This window comes from Prionailurus viverrinus, chromosome A2 (genome assembly GCF_022837055.1).
Source record: "Prionailurus viverrinus isolate Anna chromosome A2, UM_Priviv_1.0, whole genome shotgun sequence".
In the NCBI taxonomy this organism is placed as follows: Eukaryota; Metazoa; Chordata; class Mammalia; order Carnivora; family Felidae; genus Prionailurus; species Prionailurus viverrinus.
Genome location: NC_062562.1, coordinates 101,537,272 through 101,560,205, shown reverse-complemented (window position 1 = coordinate 101,560,205; position 22,934 = coordinate 101,537,272). Strand labels below are relative to the sequence as shown.

At 37.6% G+C, this 22,934-nt stretch overlaps 1 protein-coding gene across 1 annotated transcript in view; it reads left to right on the top strand.

Annotated features, from left to right (window-relative positions):
- COL28A1 (collagen type XXVIII alpha 1 chain) overlaps positions 1-22,934 on the top strand; it is a 176,179-nt gene that overhangs the window by 16,267 nt on the left and 136,978 nt on the right. The window contains exons 6-11 of the mRNA XM_047850690.1: positions 402-455; positions 4,762-4,803; positions 9,104-9,130; positions 15,915-15,959; positions 18,501-18,545; positions 19,638-19,691. Of these exons, the coding sequence (XP_047706646.1) occupies positions 402-455; positions 4,762-4,803; positions 9,104-9,130; positions 15,915-15,959; positions 18,501-18,545; positions 19,638-19,691 (267 nt within the window). The remainder of the gene's footprint in view (positions 1-401; positions 456-4,761; positions 4,804-9,103; positions 9,131-15,914; positions 15,960-18,500; positions 18,546-19,637; positions 19,692-22,934) is intronic.

Below are 22,934 nucleotides of genomic sequence, written 5' to 3'. Positions count from 1 at the left end.
TCCCAAGAAGTTTCCATGCTGCCAGTACAGAGCCCGATATGGGGCTTGATCTCACAAACTGCGAGATCATGACCTGAGCTGACATCAAGAGTAGGACGTTTAACTGACTGAGCTACCCAGGTTGCCCCTCTTCTCTCATCTTTGAGATTATCCCTTGGATATTAGGGAGGGAGAGACATTGTCCTCTTTTGAGCAAATCTAGAGAATCTACCTCTTCAAGACAGTGCAGTCTTCCTTGTTTGTAGTAAAAGAGAGAATACAGGTAAATCTCTGCTTGGTAGGTGAAGTTTTTTTACAGTCTTCCCTCATTTTATGAGATGGAGCTGATCAGAAATTATTGTAATGTGTAAAAAACAAATATAATGCCTGCTTAATGCAATCATTTTTCCCTTTGCCTTCAGGGTACACATGGAAACCCAGGTATCAAAGGTGAACGAGGACCAAAAGGAAACCCGGTAAAGAAATAAACAGCTTTCTTTATAAACGAATGTATCTCTTTCTAGATTCATTTAAAGAACAAAACTGAAGAAAACAAAAGAGAACTGTACTATATGTCAGTGCTGGAAATATGATGATTTCTGTGAAGACTACAGGATGTTTACTTCCCATATTGTCTGGTTTGTGTTAGCTTGCATTTACAAATTCTAAGTAATATATGACCATTTTAGTTAATAAATCTGGGAAACGTAGGGGTACTGAACAAATAGAAATTGGTAATTACATAATGGTGACCCTATTAATTTTTACATTGTTCCATGAATTACTAATACATATCCCATATGAAATTGATATTGGCACTTATGTTTTTTATAGATCCATTTTATGTATAACCGACCTATGATAATAATAGAAAAAACAAGTATCTCTTACTCCCAGACCATCTTCAGGCATTTCATTAGTTCTTTTATTTGTGAGCCCATAAAAAAATATTCTAGATTAATTTTTTAAAAATCAGATAATATTTCAGATGATGATCTTCCAAGTTCAAGAGTGATGAAAAGAGTCACAGGAGAGAGATATAACTATGTGAAAATTTATGGCAAAATTCTATATAATGAAAAATAATAATTAAAATGAAGAGGAAAACAGGGAAATATTTTCTTTAAATACAATGGATACTGGGTTAATTTCTATAGTATATAAAGACTTTATAAAACAGATAAGGAAATATCAAACCACTAATAATTAATTGGTAAAAGGAACCAACAATTTTCAAGAAAGGAAATAAAACCAGTAAATGAAGAAGTAGAAGAATATTTATTTTCACTGTATAGTGAATGATACGTAAAAAGAGATAATGAGGTACCCTTCAATATTAATTATTCACATTTTAGAAACTTTGGAGTCCAGGGTTGTTGGGTTGTTTTTGTGTGGAGAGGGGAGCAATTTTCTAGTTCACATAGTTTGGGGTGGGGTTTTTTTTGTGTATTTCAGATTAAAAAAATTTTTTTATAGCAGTTAGCACAGTGATATTAAAATAATAACTAGTGATAGCAATGGGTGGTTTGTTCATTGCAAAGGTAACTTGGCACATTTTGGAAAGCAATTAGGCACTACATAAGATGTATTCAAATACTCAGAATTTAACCCAATAACTGCACTTCTGAAACTATGTTTAGGGAGGTAATGAAAAAGAGAGTAAGTTAGATGCATTAAAGTATTTAGATACGTGAAAGTCAATTACTTCCTTGTCAAAGAAAGGGAATGTGAAATCCTCAACAAGATATTAGCCAACCGGATCCAACAATACATTAAAAAAATTATTCACTACAACCAAGTGGGATTTATACCTGGGATGCAGGGTTGGTTCAATAACTGCAAAACAACCAATGTGATTCATCACGTCAATAAAAGAAAGGACAAGAACCACATGATCCTCTCAACAGATGCAGAAAAAGCATTTGACAAAATACAGCATTCTTTCTTGGTAAAAACCTTGAAGAAAGGAAGGATAGAAGGATCATACCTCAAGATCATAAAGCCATATATGAAAGACCCAACGTTAATATCATCCTCAATGGGTAAAAACTGAGAGCTTTCCCCCTAAGGTCAGGAAAAAGACAGGGATGTCTCCTCTCACCACTGTTATTCAACATAGTATTGGAAATCAGTCTCTGCAATCAGACAACACAAAGAATAAAAGGCATCCAAATCAGCCAGGAGGAGGTCAAACTTTCACTCTTCGCACATGACATGATATGCTATATGGAAAACCTAAAAGATTCCACCAAAAAACTGCTAGAACTGATTCATGAATTCAGCAAAGTTGCAGGATATAAAATCAATGTTGAGAAATCGGTTGCATTGCTATACACCAACAATGAAGCAACAGAAAGAGAAATCAAGGAATTGATCCGATTTATAATTGCACCAAAAACCATAAAATATCTAGGAATAATCCTAACCAAAGAGGTGAAAAATCTACACACTGAAAACTATAGAAAGCTTATGAAAGAAATTGAAGAATACACACACACACACACACACACACACACACACACACAAAGGAAAAATATTCCATGCTCCTCAATAGGAAGAACAAATATTGCTAAAATGTCAATACTATCCAAAGCAATGCACATATTCAATGCAACACCTAAAAAATAACACCAGGATTCTTCACTGAGCTAGAACAAACAATCCTAAAATTTGTATGGAACAAGAAAAGACCCTGAATAGCCAAAGCACTCTTGAAAAAAAAAAAAGCAGGAGGCATCACAATACTGGACTTCAAGTTGTATTACAAAGTTGTAATCATCAAGACAGTATTGTACTGGCACAAAAAGAGACACTCAGATCAATGGAACAGAATAGTGAACCCAGAAATGGACCCACAAACATGTGGCCAACTAATCTTTGACAAAGCAAGAAAAAATATCCAATGGAATAAAGACAGTCTCTTCAGAAAGTGGTGCTGGGAAAACTGGACAGAGACATGTAGAAAAATGAACTTGACCACTTTCTCACACCATACACAAAAACAAACTCTAAACGGATGAAAGATCTAAATGTAAGACAGGAAGCCATCAAAATCCTTGAAGAGAAAGCAAGCAAAAACCTCTCTGACCTTGGCCACAGCAACTTCTTACTCAACACGTCTCTGGAGGCAAGGGAAGCAAAAGCAAAAATGAACTATTGGAACCTCATCAAAATAAAAGACTTCTGCACAGCAAAGGAAACAATCAGCAAAACTAAAAGGCAACCAATGGAATGGGAGAAGATATTTACAAACGACATGTCAGATAAAGGGTTAGTATCCAAAATCTATAAAGAACTTATCCAGCTCAACACCCAAAAAACAAATAGTCCAGTGAAGAAATGGGCAAAAGACATGAATAGACACTTCTCCAAGAAGATATCCAGATGGCCACCTGACACATGAAAAAATGCTCAGCATCACTCATCATCAGGGAAATACAAATCAAAACCACCATGAGATACCACCTCACACCTGTCAGATGGCTAACATTAACAACTCAGGCAACAACAGATATTGGCGGGGATGTGGAGAAAGAGGATCTCTTTTGCACTGCTGGTGGGAATGCAAACTGGTGCATCCACTCTGGAAAACAGTCTGGGGGTTCCTCAAAAATTTAAAAACAGAACTACCCTATGACCTGGCAATTGCACTACTAGGTGTTTATCCAAGGGTTACAGGTGTGCTGTTTCAAAGGGGCACATGCACCCCAATGTTTATAGCAGCACTATCAACAATAGCCAAAGAATGGAAAGAGCCCAAATGTCCACCGATGGATGAATGGATAAGGAAGATGTGGCATATATATGCAATAGGGTATTACTCGGCAATCAAAAGAATGAAATCTTGCCATTTGCAACTATGAGGATGGAACTAGAGGGTATTATGCTAAGTGAAATTAGTCAGTCAGAGCAAGCCAAGTATCCTATGACTTCACTCATATGAGGACTTTAAGACACAGAACAGATGAAGATAAGGGAAGGGAAGCAAAAATAACATAAAAACAGGGAGTGGGACAAAAACATAAGAGACTCTTTAATATGGAGAACAAACGGAGGGTTACTGGAGGGGGTGTGGGAGGGTGGATGGCTAAATGGGTAAGGGGCACTAAGGAATCTACTCCTGAAATCACTCCTGAAAGCACTATATGCTAACTAACTTGGATGAAATTTTAAAAATTAATTTAAAAAAAAAGGGAATGTGAAGAATCCTCGAGCAGCTTTACAACACACACAACTGTACCTCCTCATCATGTGAGTCCGAAATGATGCCATCGTGTCTTCTTTTTGTTTTGTTAAATACCTGTTTTAAATTTATGTTTACATTTCATTTATTTGGCTTGTAATTTTGTGCCACATCATATATTTTCCTAAGTTTTGCCGAAATCAAGCAATTACTCTTAAGGACATCTTGGAAAACATTCCAAAGCCCCTTGGAGAAAAGCCAGAGTGCCTGGCTCCGATTGGGTACAATGCTGCATTTGAGAACAAGGGCTGTGTTGTTAAACTGAGAAGCAAACCTAGGCCTAAGCTATGAAAATGTATCTGGAGTCTGCACCCTATGCATCTGGCTTCTCTCCAAAGGGCAAAGGCTATCTGAACAGCGATTTTCTGCCCTAGACTCCATGGTGAAAATGTCAATGGTGAAGGCCAAAGATTTTTTCCCCACTGGGTTAACCTATTAATCTGGGAATTCGGAATAATTTTATTCCGAGCATTTTATTGACCAATCAGTCACTCTGTAGGGCTGTGGAATTTTGACTGAGTTTTTTTTCTCCCCCACAGGGTGATGCTCAAAAAGGGGAGCCTGGAGAAAGAGGCCCAGGGGTATGTATGCAAGTGGAATGCTTTCCCCAGAATGTAATCTAGGATGCTAAGGTTCTGTAAATGATCATTTTGTCCCCTGTAGTACAAGTGCAAAAATGACTTACATATACGTGTGCTCTTGATGTCACAGATGGGCAGTCAGACAGACATGGCCTTGGAAATGGAAATATGGGGAGAAAATGTTCTGCTCAACAGGAGTGATGATGACACAGGGTGGTCAAGCACATGACATTCTTGGATACCTAAGTGGGTTTTGTGGAAGACTCAACTCAGGAAAATATTTTTCTTTGCTTCTTGTGTTTTTTTAAATATGTTTATTTATTTTTGAGAGAGGGGGAAGGGAAGAGAAAGAGGGAGACAGAGAATCCCAAGCAGGTTCCACACTGTCAGTGCAGAGCTGGCCGTGGGGCTCAATCTCACGAACCATGAGATTATGACTGGAGCCAAAATGAAGAGTCAGACATTTAACCAACTAAGCCACCCAGACACCTCTGTTTGTTTGTTTTTTTCCAATAAAGAATGCGTTAAAAATTCTGGGAGCACAGAACTAATAGTCTAAACTATGCTTTTGTAAATTTGATCTGCAGACAAAAGAAAAAGCATTCTAGTTGATTTATTATCTCTAAAATTAGAAGATGTTAGAGATTGGCTGAGAAATAATTACAGAAAATTTCTTCTTTTTCATTTTTCTGGGAGTTGTAGTAAAGTTGCAAAGAGCAGAGAAGGGTGTACAGTGAATAAAAAAAGACTATGTCACATTTCTCTTCCTGGCTGTCCCCCTGGCAAAAGCCCAGGAGACAGGCCCAGAGGTTTTAAAAACTGGTCTCTTGGTGTCTTTAATCAACTTTATGAGTAAGTCTAATAGAAAGATTGATAATCAATGGAAATTCATTCAGATATGTGTGTTGTTCTTTTAGAAAGTATTTCTTAGGTGTTGTCTACATGTAAAGCATATTATTATGTGAAAAGAAATTAAGACAAAGCACTCATATTTTTTGAAAAGTTTGTTATAGGAGAGATTAAAATATCTAAAATAGCTACAATATTTGTTGCCAAAAGGGAGTCTGGGGGCAGCAAAATGGGTGAATGGGAGTAGGAAGTATAGGCTTCCAGTTATGGAATATATAAGTCACAGGGATGAAAGGTACCATATAAGAAATATAGTCAACAGTAATGTAAGAACATTGTATGGTGACAGATTGTAGTTACACTTTGTGATGAGCATAGCATAACGATAGAGACATTGAATCAGTATGTTGTAGATCTGAATCTAATGCAACATTGTATGTCAACTATACTTTAATTTTTGAAAAAAAATAGCTACACCATGAAGCAGAATGTCAAAATACTGTAAAAACTGCATGCACAAATTATTATGGGCCTTCAGAGAAGATTGAAGCTATCGGGATGGGTTTTATAGAATGACTTCTGGAGAGTAGGATTGTGACTGGAAAGGATAGAGCAGAAAGGTGGAAGGGACAAGCATTCCAGATGGAGAGTGCCATGAGCATCGACCTGAGGGAAGGCTATGGGTTGGAAACTGGTGAGAGGAGGTGCCTAAAGAGGATGTTGGCAGACACAGCTTGAAGGGCAGAGTGGATGTTCCATGCCGACTGTAGATCTGGGCTCTGCTAGGTGAGAGATTGAGATTTCAAATGAAGGGTGCAACCCAAGAGCTGTGTACTTGGAAGATTAATCTGGCATGACTCTCAAGGGGAAATTGAAGTGGGAATAAACAGAAAGAAGGAGTACTTAGAAGAAGGTTTTTTGTTACGGCCTGTCTGAGAACAGGGACATTGGCTAGGGCTGCTCCAGGCAGGATGAAAGCCACTAGCCATATGTGCTTACTGAGCAGCTGAAACACGGCTAGCCTGAACTGAGGTGTGCTGTAGGAGTAACATACACAATGAATTTGGATGACTTAGTGCCAAAGAACATGTAAAATATCTCATGAATAATTTTTATATTGGCCAAATGTTGGAAACCCTTGTATTTCAGACCTAGAGGGATCAGTAAAATATATTATTAAAAATTAATTTCACCTGTTGTCATTTTCTTAATGTGGCTATTAGGGAATTAAATCACATTCAATTGGATAGAATGGGGCCACAGTGATGACAGAATAGAGAAGAAGAGAACATTTTGAGAACCATAGAAGGCAAGAAGGATAGCCTGTGGGGACTGACACTGACTCATATAGTTAACAAATATGTATTGAGTGCTTGGTATATGCTGGGCCCTTCTTTAGGTGCTGGGGATACAGTGAGCAAAATTGATAGTTCCTGTTTCATACAGTGTGCTAGCAGGGTGAGCAATCAACAGGCCAACAAATGAATTAGATTTCATCAATGAGATGTGTTCTTGACCTATAAAACCAGGTCATACGTGAGGCGCCTGGGTGGCTCAGTCGGTTAAGCATCCAACTTTGGCTTAGGTCATGATCTCACGGTTTGTGTGTTTGAGCCCTGTGTCGGACTCTGTGCTGACAGCTCGGAGCCTGCTTCGGATTCTGTCTCCCTCTCCCTCTGCCCCTCCCCCACGCATGCTCTGTCTCTGTCCCTCTCTCTCTCTCAAGAATAAATAAACATTTAAATAAATAAATAAATAAATAAAACCAGGTCATGAGGATGTTCTAGGCAGAAAGAGCAGTAGGTACAAAGACTCTTGCGTGGGAACAAGCTTGTAGGCTGAAGAAATGGAAAGAAAGCCAGAACTTGGCAAAGAGTTGTGGTAGGCAGGTTATGGAGCTAAGTAGCAGTGGGTCACAGAGGATCCTGCTGGCTGGGGGTGGGGGTGGGGGGTGCGGACAGTAGAAAGGATGGACTTAAAACTAAATGCAGTGACAGCTGTTGGAGAATTTTAACTGGTTGGATTCAAGGAATGTAAGGGGCAAGTAGAGAGAAAAGATAAACTTTTGATTCTGTGTGATTTGAAATATGATGGCACCACTAATACAAACAGGAAACAAATTTGGCAGACCAGTGAGTGCAGTTTTGGATATCTTAAATTTGAATACTTTCAAACTAGTAATTAAGATGTCAAGGAAGGACGAAAGAAAGGAAGGCAGGAAGGCAGGAGGGAAGGAAGGAAACTGATAACAATCAAACAATAAATTGACCAGAGAGTTCAGAAAGAAAAACAGGGGAAAAAAGAGTATAATATAAAAAAGTAAGGTTTTTGCTGCAAACATGAATTGTTTTAATAAAGTACCCCAATTTAACTATCTATAATGTGGCCTTTAATTTTAAGCACAATACTAAAACCTAAACCCTTTATGCTAATAAACATATCTAAGAAGAACTAAAATGCAGCATAACAATACTTTTGACTGTAGTTCTATTTTTAGTTTCAATTTCCCAGTGACCACTCATTTGGAGAGAAGTGTTATTTCCTTTCCGAAGTTTTCCTTTTTTTTGCCTTTTGTAAAAAAAAGTCATACAAAACAATATTTTGTCATCTGACACATGTAACTGTGATAATAGCTTGTTTCTCCATCGGTTTCTCCGGCTCACTTAAAATATATCTTACAATTTTATTTTCATACTTAAAAGCTACTGTTGTATGAAAAAGATATAAAGTCCTATATGGAAAAGGCTTGGTCTTGCTTAAAGTTGTTAATTTCCTAGTTCACTTAATATTCAGAATCATATTACTTCAAGGGCTAACAGGCAGGGACGCAATGGAGGAGGTTGTGCAGGATTCCCAGGAGTGACACAGAAGAGGAGTTAGCCCCATAGTTAGCATGAGATAAAATATAGTGCCTTAAAGGCCACCGTCTCATTAGGGTAGATAAAGGAACCATGCATTTCATTGATGTTCCATATTCGAGACTGAATTTGAAAGGAGGACCGTAATGGATATAAATATTTACATACATTGTAAAGGCCATTATCTCAGCTCATTTTCAAAGCCAATTTCTCTAACAGTCTCTGTGAAACCTTCTCAGCTATGATAGTTCATAGTTTAAAAGTCAATATAACAATTTTGAATGGAGCATTGTAGGTCGTCCCTTTTATAAGTTTCAGTGTATAGTTTCTCCTTCAGCTTTGGGCCAAAGGGTAAGAAATTGGGTTTGAAAAAAATATGTGGAACTGAGAATAGAATGTAATAAAGAGGAAAATGGGTTCTTTTCTTCTCCCCAGAGAAGTAAAATAGCTTACATTTCTGTGTGTGGTCTTATTTTCCTTGACTGTACAGATGTGTTTTTTTATACTTTGTAAATGAAAAACATCAAATACTTCCTCCAACTATGTCTTCTAATATGTTTTACTCTTTCTTTCTTTTTTTCTTTTGTAACTAGGGAATCCCTGGGTACAAAGGTGAGAAGGTAAGTTGGTAACAATGAATAGATAGGCCAGGATTTCAGAGAGAAAAACAGAAGCATAACTGTATTTATGTACTTAATAAAAGTTGTTTTCCTTTATTTTCCTAAGTCTAGGTTCCCTAATTCCCAAGTATACTCTTAAGTCTGTAAACATAAAATAATAATAAACTTCAGGTACGGAGATGTGTTGGAAGGGGTGAAAAGCATCCTAAGATGACTGAGATTAGGATCCAGGCTCTCTCAGCTCTGCAAACACGAGGACCCCTATTTACCAGCCATGTAGCACAGACTAAAAGTTCCAAATAAAAATGGATGCGGCAATACTTCAGTTAGGTTGCTACCTTGATGCTTAACTTCCTATGAAAGCTAGACACCAAAACCTAGACATCAAATCCTCTTGTAGAAGCAAGAGGATTTATTCTGGTTAGGCAATAAGGAACCTCTTCATACAGTGAGACATCTGGGTGGAGCTTGCAAGGGGAATAAATTTGACAAACCAACAAAAGTTATGGGCTGGTAGACTATTTTATGATTCTTTACAAATTAGAAAGTTAGCAAAGTGGATGGGGGCTCAAGAACCATGTTGACAGTTGTTCATGGTTCATTCATAGATTTTTAAAAAATATTTATTCATTTATTTATTTATTTTTGAGAGAGAGAGAGAGACAGAGAGAGAGAGAGAGAAAGAGAGAGAGAACAAGCAGGGGAGGGGCAGAAAGTGAGGAAGACACAGAATCTGAAGCAGGTTCCAGCCTCTGAACTGTCAGCACAGAGCCGGGTGCAGGGCTGGAACTCAGGAACTGTGACTCAGATCATGACCTGAGCCCAGGTCAGATGCTTAACCAACTGAGCCGCCCAAGCGCCTCAAGCGCTCATTCATAGATTAATGTCACAGTTCTATCACCAGATGTTCTATCTGAAAATAGAGCGTGTCCTCGTTCATCCTGTCTACAGCCCTCAGACCTAGGGCAAGAGGTCTTTCTCTGGGTCTCCTATGGCCTTCTGACCCCCGAAGGATCCAGGAAGCTACAGGGCATGAGGCTTATGCCCCCTTAAACCCGGACCACACTTTAGGTAACCAAGACCCCAGAAGTACCTGCAAAATGGCCTGAGCCTGCTTTGAAGGCAGATACAAACATCTTTCCTTTGTCCATCTTTTCCCCAGGCCTGAGGGGAAACAAAATGTAAGTTGGTTTTGGGGCTGGAAGGGGCTCTGGTGGGAGGTTCACTGTATTGTATTGCCTGGGGCACCTTCTTGTGCATTTGTTCCTCCTCTCCTGGGAGGAACCAGAGGTGGGGAGAGGCCAAGTAGGAGCTGGTCTGTAGGCTGTGGGCATGGGGTTGTACTAGCACTTGGACATCTAAGGAATACCACAATTCTTTCATTTTTATTCCTATTGATACTTGTCAAAAAAGGAAGCTAGAACATTACTAGGTTGGCTATTAGCTTAATTTATAACTTTCAGCTGTTTAGATACATGGTACGTAGGCCTCTGCTTGCAGTCGTGCCCTAGGCCCTGCAAATATTAGAGGTGAGTCTCCATACAGGCAAATAAATCTGTCCCCAGTCACTAGAAATGTTAAGTGTTTGTTTCTTCATCCATATAGAGCTGGATTAATATAGGCCTCCTAATTTACAGGGTGGTTGGAGAAGCAAATGGAATAATGGATGTGACAATGTGTTATAAGCTGTTTGCTGGTCGATAAAATGCAAGGTGCTGTTATGAAGAGGCAGGGAACAAATGATAAAATAGGAAATTTAAGAAAATTTCATGATTGTAAAATTGTCCTACGTATAGTTGAAGAAAATTATACAGGTCCCCCATCTTGATTTATAATATGAGCTACTCATGAACACTAAATATATACACACACACACACACACACACACATGCATAAACACACACTGTATAGTATATATAGTGCTATGTATATATAATATATATATAGCATATAGTATACTACAAATATAGTATATATGTGTGTGTTTATATATTTATATATATGAAAAGACTCATTTTAACCTTCTGGGAAATTATAGAATCACTGGTGGAGCTCTCATTTGGAAAATACAAATTGTCAGGGTAGAGTGACCCTGAACCATTGACATTCAAACCAGAATTTCACCAGGAACAGCAGCATCAGAAATCAGAGGCTGGGAACAGAGCTAATCTGTTCATAGCTTTCTGAAGCACTTGCTCTATGAAATTGTAATTGTGGCCATTCCACAGGGATTACTGAGCCCACCAAAAAAGAAAACGCCTTTACAAAGGCGAATAACAGGAGTACAATATTTTCATTGATGGAAGTCTGCCCCCAAAACAAATGCTGTTCCTCAGGACCTATAGCTAACAAATCTGTCTGGACAAATGGAATGTGAATTCTGGCCAAAAGAATTTTGAGTGTATTTATGGTACTTTTCTGTTTTATATTTTGGTGGTTGACTCATTTTATTCCCATCCAACATTATTAAATTAATTGCTTTCTAACTGACTCTTCAAGAGTGAGTTTCCATTTGCATTCAGAAATAAATGTTCAACTTGTTCTAAGTGAAAGCTCAGATTTTCCTGGGTCAGTCTGACTCACAATATGATGTGGAGAGAGAACAGATTGCTTTTGAACAGAGGCATAGCTGGATCTAGGAATTGTACCTCCCTCTTTCTTGCTTCTGATGCCAGCGACACCCCATGTAGTACTCTAGGCTAGTGGAAAGTATCTTGCAGACCATGGTGGTATGCCTTGTTCAGCTTTGAGTGGCTGATGACCATGGACTTGGGAATCTAACAGACTCAAGCTAGTGGTCACAGGCAAACTATTTAATCCCTCGGAGTCTCCTTTTCCTCATCTATGAATGGAGATCTCTCTCTCTAATCTAATCTGCTGTGGGGATTAGCAGTAATGTAAAGGTTTGGACTTTGGATCCATAATTGGTGGTTACAATGGTTATTTCCCTTCTTAGAGCGGAGCTATTCAAAGTGTGGTCTGTATGCTGGCCGTCAACCTGTGAACTGCTTGATGGTATTTTGTCATGACATAAAGATTGCACCAGAATATAAACCCACTATATCACTAAACACACTGTTTACTTCAGTTGACATTCATTTTTCACAGCATGACTTCTTTAATGAAGGAAGCAGGACACTGATCATTGTAGTGCAAGTTTCTTATGTCACTGTGAGGTGGCATTTTGAGAGGCATGCTTACAGCACATGGATGATAAAGCAGTGGTGAGGGCGCTGGACTAGGAGCCACTGGCTAGCATGTGCATTTAAGTAATTCATTTAGCTTCTCCAGTTGAGTTGCCATATCTTAAAAATATGAATGGCTTTTAAGGAATAGAGTCAGTGATATTGTAACAGCATCGTATGGTGACAGATGGTAGCTTCACTTGCGGTGAACATTGCATAGTGTATGGAGAAGTTGAATCACTATGTTGTACACCTGAAACTAATGTAACACTGTGTGTCAATTATGCTCAAATAAAACATTTTTATTTTATTTTATTCTATTTTTAATTTAAATCCAAGTTAGTTAACATATGGTGTAATAATAATTTCAGGAATAGAATTTAGTGATTCATCACTTACATGTAACACTCAGCGCTCATCCCAACAAGTGTCCTCCTCAATGCCCCTTGCCCATTTACCCATCCCCCTACCCACCTCCTCTCCAGCAACCTTCAGTTTGTACTCTGTACTTAAGTCTCTTATGATTTGTTTCCCTCTCTGTTTTTATATTATTTTTGCTTCCCTTCCCTTATGTTCATCTGTTTTGTATCTTAAATTCCACATGTGAGTGAAATCATATGGTATTTATCTTTCTCTAACTTATTTCACTTAGCGTAATACACTCTTTTTCCATCCACGTTGTTACAAATGGCAAGTTTTCATCCTTTTTGATTGCCGAGTAATATTCCATTGTATATATAACACATCTTCTTTATCCATTCATCAGTTGGTGGGCATTTGGGCTCTTTCCTTACTTTGGTTATTGTCAATAGTGCTACTATAAACGTTGGGGTTCATGTGCCCCTTCCAATCAGCACTCGTGTATCCTTTGGATAAATAGCTAGTAGTGCAATTGCTGGGTCATAGGGTAGTTCTATTTTTAACTTTTTGAGGAACCTCTATACTGTTTTCCAGAGTGGCTGCACCAGTTTCCATTCCTACCTCCAGTGCAAAAGCATTCCTCTTTCTCTGTAACCTCACCAATATCTGTTGTTGCCTGAGTTGTTAATGTTAGCCATTCTGACAGGTGTCAGAGGTGGAATTTCATTGTGGTTTTGATTTGCCACATCAGCCCTGATGCTGAGTGATGTTGAGTATTTTTTTCATGTGTCTGTTAGCCATATGGATGTCTTCTTTGGAAGAGTGTCTATTCATGTTTTTTGCTCATTTTTTGGGTGTTAGTTGGTTTTTTTTTTGGGTGTTGCGTTTGATAAGTTCTTTATAGATTTTGGATACTAACCCTTTATCTGATATGTCGTTTGCAAATATCTTCTCCCATTCCATCTGTTGCCTTTTAGTTTTACTGACTGTTTCCTTTGCTATGCAGAAGATTTTTTATCTTGATGAGGTCCCAATAGTTCATTTTTCTCTTATTTCCCTTGCCTCTGAAGACATGTCAAGTAAGAAGTTGCTGCGGCCAAGGTCAAAGAAGTTTTTGCTTGTTTTCTCCTGTAGGATTTTAATGGCTTTCTGTCTTACATTTAGGTCTTTCATCCATTTTGAGTTTATTTTTGTGTATGGTGTAAGAAAGTGGTCCAGGTTCATTCTTCTGCATGTCATTGTCCAGTTTTCCCAACACCATTTGCTGAAGAAACTGTCTTTTTTTCCATTGGATATTCTTTCCTGCTTTGTTAAAGATTAGTTGGCCATACATTTGTAGGTCCATTTCTGGGTTCTTTATTCTGTTCCATTGATCTGAGTGTCTGTTTTTGTGCCGTAACATACTGTCTTGATGATTACAACTTTGTAATACAGCATGAAGTCTGGAACTGTGATGCCTCCACCTTTGGTTTTCTTGTTCTAATTTATTTTTAAGGTTTATTTATTTTTGAAAGAGATGGTGGGGAGGAGCAGAGAGAGAGAGAGAGAGAGAGAGAGAGAATCTGAATCAGGCTCCAAGCTCCAGGCTTCAACCTATCAGCACAGAGCCTGACGTAGGGCTCAAACTCACAAACAGTGAGATCATGACCTGAGCCTAAGTCAGACACTTAACTGACTAAGCCACCCAGGTGCCCCAGTTTTCTTTTTCAGCATTGCTTTCGCTATTTGGGTCTTTTCTGGTTCCATACAAATTTTAGGATTATTTATTCTAGCTCTGTGAAGAATCCTGGTGTTATTTTGAGAGGGATTGCATTGCATATGTAGATTGCTTTGGGTAGCATTGGCATTTTAACAATATTTGTTCTTCCAATCCATGAGCATGGAATGCTTTTCCATTTTTTGTGTCTTCTGCAATCTTTTTAATGTGTTTTATAGTTTTCAGTGTGTAGATTTTTCACCTCTTTGGTTAGGTTTATTCCTAAGTATTTTATGGGTTTTGGTGCAATTGTACATGGGACAGATTCCTTGATTTCTCTTTCTGCTGCTTCATTATTGGTGTATAGAAATGCAACTGATTTCTATACATTGATTTAATATCCTGCAACTTCGCTGAATTCATGGATCAGTTCTCACAGTTTTTTGGTGGAGTTTTTTAGATTTTCCACATAGAGTATCACGTCGTCTGCAAAGAGTGTAAGTTTGACTTCCTCGTTGCCGATGTGGGTGCCTTTTATTTCTTTGTGTTGTCTGATTGCTGAGGCTCATATAAAAAAAAATTTAAATCAATTGCTTTGAGGCTCAGATAAAAGCATGAAAGCACTTGAAAATTTTAACTTTAGCTGTTTTTCTAATTGCCTTTGATACATTTTGGTTCTAATTATGCAAAGTCTTAGAAGTCTGATACAATGGATTAGTATTCAGAGGTCCCAATTCTCATTCTACATGAGCAAGGTACTTAACCTTCTGAATCACAAATTCTCAGTCTGTAAAATTGGGCTAATAATATCTGTGTCAGACAGTTAATGTCAGCTTACCTGAGATAATGTCTGCTAAATAAAATTAATCATAAACTGTAAAGCACAATTTAAATGTTAGTTCTTTTTTCATTAATATGCCAGGAAAGGCAGGGCAGTAGAGTGTGTTGGAAATATATGGCATTCTTGACACCTTGCCCGTCCCCAGCAGACCTTGCTAATTCTTCCTGGCTCCTTTCCCCACCAAGCCATGATGTGGTCTCAGGACCTTTCTCTCACAGTTTTCTGGGCAAACACTACTAATTGCTCAAAGCTGGTACTCAGGGTGGAGTATAGTGTGGCAAAAATAGGGACTCTGAATCAGAGCTGCTTATTTGAGGAAAGTTATCTGGGTGAACTTAAGTTTTCTCATCTATAAAATACAACTGTAAAACTGATCTCATTGAGCTGTAATGTGGATTCACTTAAATCACAAAGAGCATATGGTGGATACTCGGTAAACCTTAGTTTCTTTCCTTTAAATGTCATCTCCCTTTCAAAAATGTCAAACCTTACTAGGTGGTATCACTGATTTGATTCTGTCAAGTGGAAGATGACTCATGGATAAAATTTTTCAGAGTGTAATGCCCAAATAACCCACAGGATTGAGGATAAAATTGTGTAAAACCCATCAGAGTGCTTATGTCATAAGAAAACTTTTTAAAACATCCTAACCCCAAACGACTGCAAAGGTCTTCTTATTTGTTTCATTTCTTTACTTTTTAGGGTGAAAATGGAGAATGTGGAAAACCAGGAATAAAAGGTGACAAAGTAAGGAACATGTTTTTAAAACGCTAACAGCTGGGATCCCTTTGGGCTGAATTTCCCTAAGAGGAAATTCCTGGGATGCATTACCTTGCTCTCACTCCTGGAGTTGGAAAGTTACTGGCTCAATTTTCACGTCTGTAAAACATGAAGCAGAAAACAAAACTATACCTAACTTTACTTAATGGAGCCTCCACGTACCTTTCATATGGATCTTTAAGACGGTGCTTTGTGGCCCCCTAACCTTTGAGGCTAGGCCTATGGAATTTTATGGCAAAAAAGGATAATTTAACCAGCAAAGTCAGTTCAAGCTCCAGTTGGGTCTTTGCATCTGGAATTGTTTTCCAGATGTAAACACTGACAACAAGCACTTTCCAAAATAGAGTGAAGAACTCTATGGAATAAGTTAATGAAATAGTTATAAATAATGTGGCAGAACTAGGCATAGATAGGGGATTGAAATTTTGAAACTGCAGTACTCCACAGGCAATTGGGTGGGTATTAACCTTTCGTTAAAAAATAAATATGAATAAAGTATTTAAAATGGAGACAATATTAAATGGGTCAGAAATATACAGACAGTACATTTGAAACTTAATGACAAAGCGTCCAAAAATGTACAGAGTAAAAATAGTTTTCATTATAGTGAAGAACTATTAACAGCATGCTACCAAGATACTCAACTCATACAATATCTGTATTTTAATTATGGGAGAGAGTCAAGGAGAAAAAATGAGGCAGAAGGTGAAAAGCAGAGAATAAGATGATGACACTGGCCTATTAACTAAGCACTTTAAATAGCTTGAGACTTTTGTGAAAGCTTTTAAAGTACTGTAGGCCAGGTGGATCTGAAAAAAAATATAGGCTTGATAATTATCTCTGGGCAAAATGAAAACTGTAGTAATGAATGGATTCTGCCTGGAGGGTAATTGAAAATGGGAGGTGGACACAGACTTGAAAATACAGAAGGGGACAGAGAAGAACAAAATGAAAGTTAAACAGTAACTGTTGAAAACTGTTTGAAATGAGAACGGTTGATAAAGAGCTAATCATCATACTTCATTGACTAAGATGCCAGGGGTTGTGAAATGCCCTATTATATTCTGTGCCAAAAAGAAAGAAAAAGTGCTGCCAATTACAAACAGAAGATGCAATTGATTATAAGACGTATCTTGATATTAGAGATGTAAAGATCTGAAAAAAAAATGCATGTCTAGAGTCAATGAAATACAGCGTCCTTGACATGAAGAGTTCATATAAGTTCTTAAGTCAGACTATAAAGAACATGAAGAGACACAAGAGAGGAACTATAAATGGCTAATAAGTGAAAAAAACCCAATACATCAGCGATCAGAGAAGTGAAATTAACACATTAAAATATTATTTCACTTATCAAATTAGCAAACACTGGGATAATAGACAATACTCAGCATTGATGGGGGTGTCTGTTAAGGTGGAGATGCACTTCTCTACTCAGGTAGTAAGAATGGAAATCTGAGCAAACTATGGAGGGAAGCTTTGCTTTTTCTTCCCATGTATTGGTGTGAGACACAAAAGAGAGCGAGAGAGCCTTGAATGTGTTCATCATCTCTGTGTCTGTCATCCTCTTCCAGGACATTACCTTCAGGAATCTTTCAGAAGTTGAACATGACTTATAAACAAAGATATTCATTATAATATTATTTAAAATAATCATCAGAAACAATTTAAATGCCAAAACTAGGGAAATAAGTAAATTATAATAGATACATATTCTTGAATATTTTTCCATTTACTAAGAGTTTTTAATTACATGGAAAAATATTTTTGATACAATGGAAGACCAAATAAGTAGGACACAAGATTGTATACACACTTGAATCAATTATTTGAAGAAAAATATTCTATATGCCTAAAATGTTAATAGCAGTTGCTTCTGTGTGATTTTTTTCTGTTTCTTTACTTTTTTCCTTTAATTGCCAAGGTGTGTCTATTGTGAACAGGTTATATTTTGCTAAGCAGAAAAATGAAAATCTGAGAAAAGAGAGATTAGACTATACTATATTCTCATAAAAATAAATTTCAAAGGGTTTCCTAGTTATGGAACATATTGAAATAGCTTCTATTAGAGAGTATTGAGTATAAACAGTGTTTTGTCAAGTTGCATGTCTTGAAGATGGGCAAAAGAGTGATCTAGACATTGTGGAAACTCACTAAATTGTTAATTTAACTGATTTTGCCTTGTTGGAAAGAAACAATATTCCACCAACTGTACTTTTTCTAAGGAATTGTAAGGAATAAATTGTTTGCTCTGACCAAAATTTCAATATACAGGTGAAGGACTTACATCTAAAACTGTTTTCGTGGAGCTTACTGAAGGAAAATCTGACCTCAAATTGGCTTATTATTTAGGATCATTTTGTTGACAATGTATCGGTTTGCTTTGCTGTTTGGATAAAGTGGGAAGATTGGTCATCACTGAGAACACATTCTTTTCTCCTCTACCTAAAATCATTGCATTTTGAAGATGGATACTTAGAGCAACTTACCATTAATTTTATTCCACAGGGATCCTTAGGGCCGTATGGACCAAAGGGACCCAGAGGACTTCAGGTAAGGAGGCTAAACCAAATCTATATCTGAATTAGAATCACCTAGGAAGCTTTAAAAATCTGCTTGCCCATTTGCTCCCTCTGCCAATTCAATTAGAATGTCTAGGGATTGGAGACAGGCATCAGTAGTTTTAAAGATCCCGAGGTGATTTCAATGTGCAACAAAGTTTGGAAATCACTGCCCTAATGTTTTGAATGACTAATTCAGGCTCCCCAAAGATAGGTACCAGCAGGTGAGTTTACTTAGTAGAGAGATAGAAGTTTAAAAATTCGAGTCTAGGAAGATGAGTGAAGTCAAAGCAGTTAAAAGAAGGATGTAACTATTTTTGCTTTGCTAGTATAATATAGTTGGAAGAACTATGCATTTTATCTAATTACACTATGTGTAATTTAGATACAGTACTTAATATGCAAAAACATGGAATGCTCATTATAAATACTTAATGTTCAATAGCATGGAAAAGATTTTGAAGGCATTTATTTAAGTTAGACATATTCCATGGATTTCAGAAAATAATTTAGATCAGTTTTTTCCCAGTCTGGGGACTTGCCCAGTCTAAAGTTTTCATGGGGGGGAGGATGTATGTATATGAAGAGTTCATTTATGTATTTCAAAAAGTCTACTGAAAATTGTAACTTGGCTCAAGATTTCCCAGACAGCATCTAATTAACCATCAACTCCTTTGCTCTGGCCTGGAATTGTGTCAGCACAGGGCAGTAACTCTGGTTATCACAGGGTCATTGGAAGCTCCAACTTCCAGTTATAAATGCCTTAGATATTTAAAAAAGTTGCTCATTCAAAATTCTTTAACAAGGGTGTCCAGCACAGGGATAAGGTTGGAAACAGGCTTAGAAAGCAAACACCTCATTAATAAATGTTTGTTCTCAGCTTAAGTATACTATTTTAGAAGCTGCCTATTTGACAGGAGGAATTTTATCTCATTCCATTTCTCAGTCACATTTAACCCTAACTTAACTCTGAGATATTTAGTCTGACTTCTAAATTCAGGATCTCTAGGGACCTTAATGAATAATTCCTTCTTGGTTGGCCTTTAATATATAGAACTAATTGTTGGTTTTCACCTCGGAGCAGGGCATTAGTGGACCTCCAGGGGATCCAGGCCCGAAGGGATTTCAAGGCAATAAGGTAATCATACCCTCTGAGTAAAGACAGGCAGAGTGCCTTTCCCCCAGTGAGCTATAGTAATTTATGTTTTTATTAAGCAGAAGTCAATGGACTCCTTGAGAATGTATCTTTGGCAATGCATAATAACCTGCAGGTATATACACAGAATCATGTTCAAGTACATGCAGGAAGTCAGTGGCATGACTTTATCGTTTATTATTACATTATTCAGAGGGGCATTATTAAATACAGGCCATTATTCAAAATCTTTGCAGTATTTCCATCTGTCTCCTGCCCTATAGTCATTTTATGGTTCACTAGAAACTGAGAAGTAGTAACAAATAACCAATTCAAATCATTCTATTTCCCCATACATGATGTCAACTCAATATATAGTTTATAAGAGTAGGAAATTTGTGACTGTCATGCCAACAAAGATTGAGCTTTTAAAAATTATTACAGGGGTGTAATCTCAACCATCAGTACCATGCTTGTAATGGCATTCCACTGATCAGCAAGACAGATGGGGAGGGATCAAATAAGAGCCAAATAGAACCAAAAGATGCTACGGCTGGGATCTTTAAAAGACCTTGATACAAGGCTCTGTTTTGCAATGAAAGTGGCCATTAATTTGCTGAATACAAGCTTTTTAGTACCTTTTAAACTTCTCAATGCTTAGTAAATTTCATGGATATAGTAAATATCCAATAAATAGTGTCAGTGACTAGAGATCTGTGGAATTCGTGGCAGTAATAACAGCAGAAGGTGCCATCCTCAATGGACCCTAGATAAAGCCAATCTTTTAAGGGTACTATCAAATTTAAGCTGTGGGGAGCAGCTGGGCTACTTGAGTGTTCTTTTTCCAGAGAGAGCAAAGAGAGTGACAAGTATAGTATTTTTAATGAGATAACAACAATGTGTGATTTCCCAGGCCACTTTTAATTGGCAAATTAAAATAGAATGAGTTTCTCAGCGGGAGTGTGCTTAAGCTTCATCTGGGGAAACTGCCTTTTCCAGTCCTTGCCTATGATTAATTCTCTCTGGGGAAAAGAAATGTATCTCTTGAATACTGAGTAGAAGTTTTTATAAAATTGCTTTGGCAGTAGATAAAATCCTGCAGCAAGAATAAAAAACATTTTGACGGTCCACACTTATTTCTAGGATTCTTTGGTTACCTAAGATGATCATTTTCATGCTTGGGAAAAAGAGGCTTCAAATCAGGTATCAGTGCTGGAGTCTGCAACAGTGATAGAATTACAGAACGTTTGAGCCACCAGGTATATTAGGAGATCATACTAGCCCAAGGTTTTCATTCTGGAAAATGAGAAGTGAAGTCCAGATATCAAATGGCTTGCCTGAGGCAGAGACACAGCCAGACTCATCAGCTCTGGGGAGTGCCCATGCAGGACTGAGGACAGTGCATGTACTTTTGGGAGATGCTTAGTGGCAGTCCCTAAAAAGGTGTCATCATTTGCTCACTTACTTCTCTTTATGTCTCATAAATTTATTTAAACAGAATATAGCTTTTAATTTCACCAGTGGATTAATTCTCAGAAAGAATAAATACAGTTGAGTGTTTAGGGGAGCTTGTAATGCTCTGATGTAATAACACTTCATGCTTGACTTTCACATCATCATAAAAGGAGTAGTTTTTCCAAAAGTATTTGAGGACTTCATGAGTTTTCCAAGGTCCTCTCTCTAAAAAAATTTTTTTTAAATTGTGGTAAAGGATACGTGACATAAAATTACCACTGGGATTTAGTCACAAAATTCACTGCCAGGTGAATACACGAAGTTCATTGCCAATTGAAAAGATGTCAATTTCTAGAGAATGTTCTGGATTGCTAGGGGCAAGTGAGGTAGTAGTGAGTTTTTCTTTTTCCTTGTGGTTTATGGTCACATATTTAGTGGTCTCTTAACTCTTAACTCTTAAGAGTCTCTTAACTCTTTCTTCAAGACTATTACTAATTTCTACTTCTCTTTGGATCTGTCAAGTAGAGACGCATGTTGCATTGATCATTAAATTTTTAAAAATTTTATACATTTATTTGTGTATTATCTTAAAAGTCAGGTTTCAGGGAATAATTTCATCTTGTGTCTCAGAATGTACTTCTAAATCTTAAAGACTTAATATACTATATCTTCCTCAATCTGCAAATAATGTTATGTTTATAATGACACTTCTTTTCATCTATTACCATTTTATCACAAAATGTTTTTAAGAAATTGCTATTGCAATTTGTGCAGAAAAACTCTAAAATCCAGTAATTCTGTATTTTCTAATGGGCACTGGGAGGATTATTTATTTTGAAACTTCTATAATAATCAATAACAGGGGTGCCTGGGTGGCTCAGGTGATTGAGCGTCTGACTTCAGCTCAGGTCATGATCTCGTGGTCTGTGAGTTTGAGCCCCGTTGTCAGGCTCTGTGTTGACAGCTCAGAGCCTGGAGCCTACTTCAGATTTTGCGTCTCCCTTGCTCTCTGCCCCTCTCCCACTTGTGCTCTCTCTCTCAAAAATAAACAAACGTTTAAAAAAAATAATCAATAACAGTGTATATTTACTACATACAGATATATAGTTCTTTATTTATTTTGAGAGAGAGAACACGTGTGTGTGTGGGGGGAGAGAGAGAGAGAGAGAGAGAGAGAGAGAATACCAAGCAGGATCCACACTGTGAGTACAGAGCCCAGTGTGGGACTTGAACTCATGAACTGTGAGATCATGACCTGAGCCAAAGCCAAGAGTTGGACACTTAACTGACTGAGCCACCAGCTACCCCAACAGATATATAGTTCTAATTATTCATGTAACATAATACCACCCTTTGAGGCATGATCTAGTCTTACCCCATGGTACAGATTAGGCTACTCAGGCACAGAGAGTTTAGTAATGGGTCCACATCTACATAGCTAATAAGGGACAGAGCCAGGATTCAAACCCAGCCAGTATGCTCTGAACCAACATATTGTATTTGTCTCCTTAGGAACATTGCTGAATTTCCTCAATAGCTGACCTGAAATAAATGCATTTGTTTGGACAGTATGGAAATTGCATCTGTCCCTCTTCTCATGTACTCTGGTTGGAAACACCAGTCTGTTTGTTGAGAGGTGTATTTCCATTTGATTATAATGTTCATCTGAAAGTACAGGAAGAGAAGGAAGGTAATCACATGGGAAAAAGAAACTAGGGATGTGCATTTTCAAATATTTTGTCTCTTAGGGGACCTTAAAATAAAAACCCTCAGATTTGTAACATTTGGAAA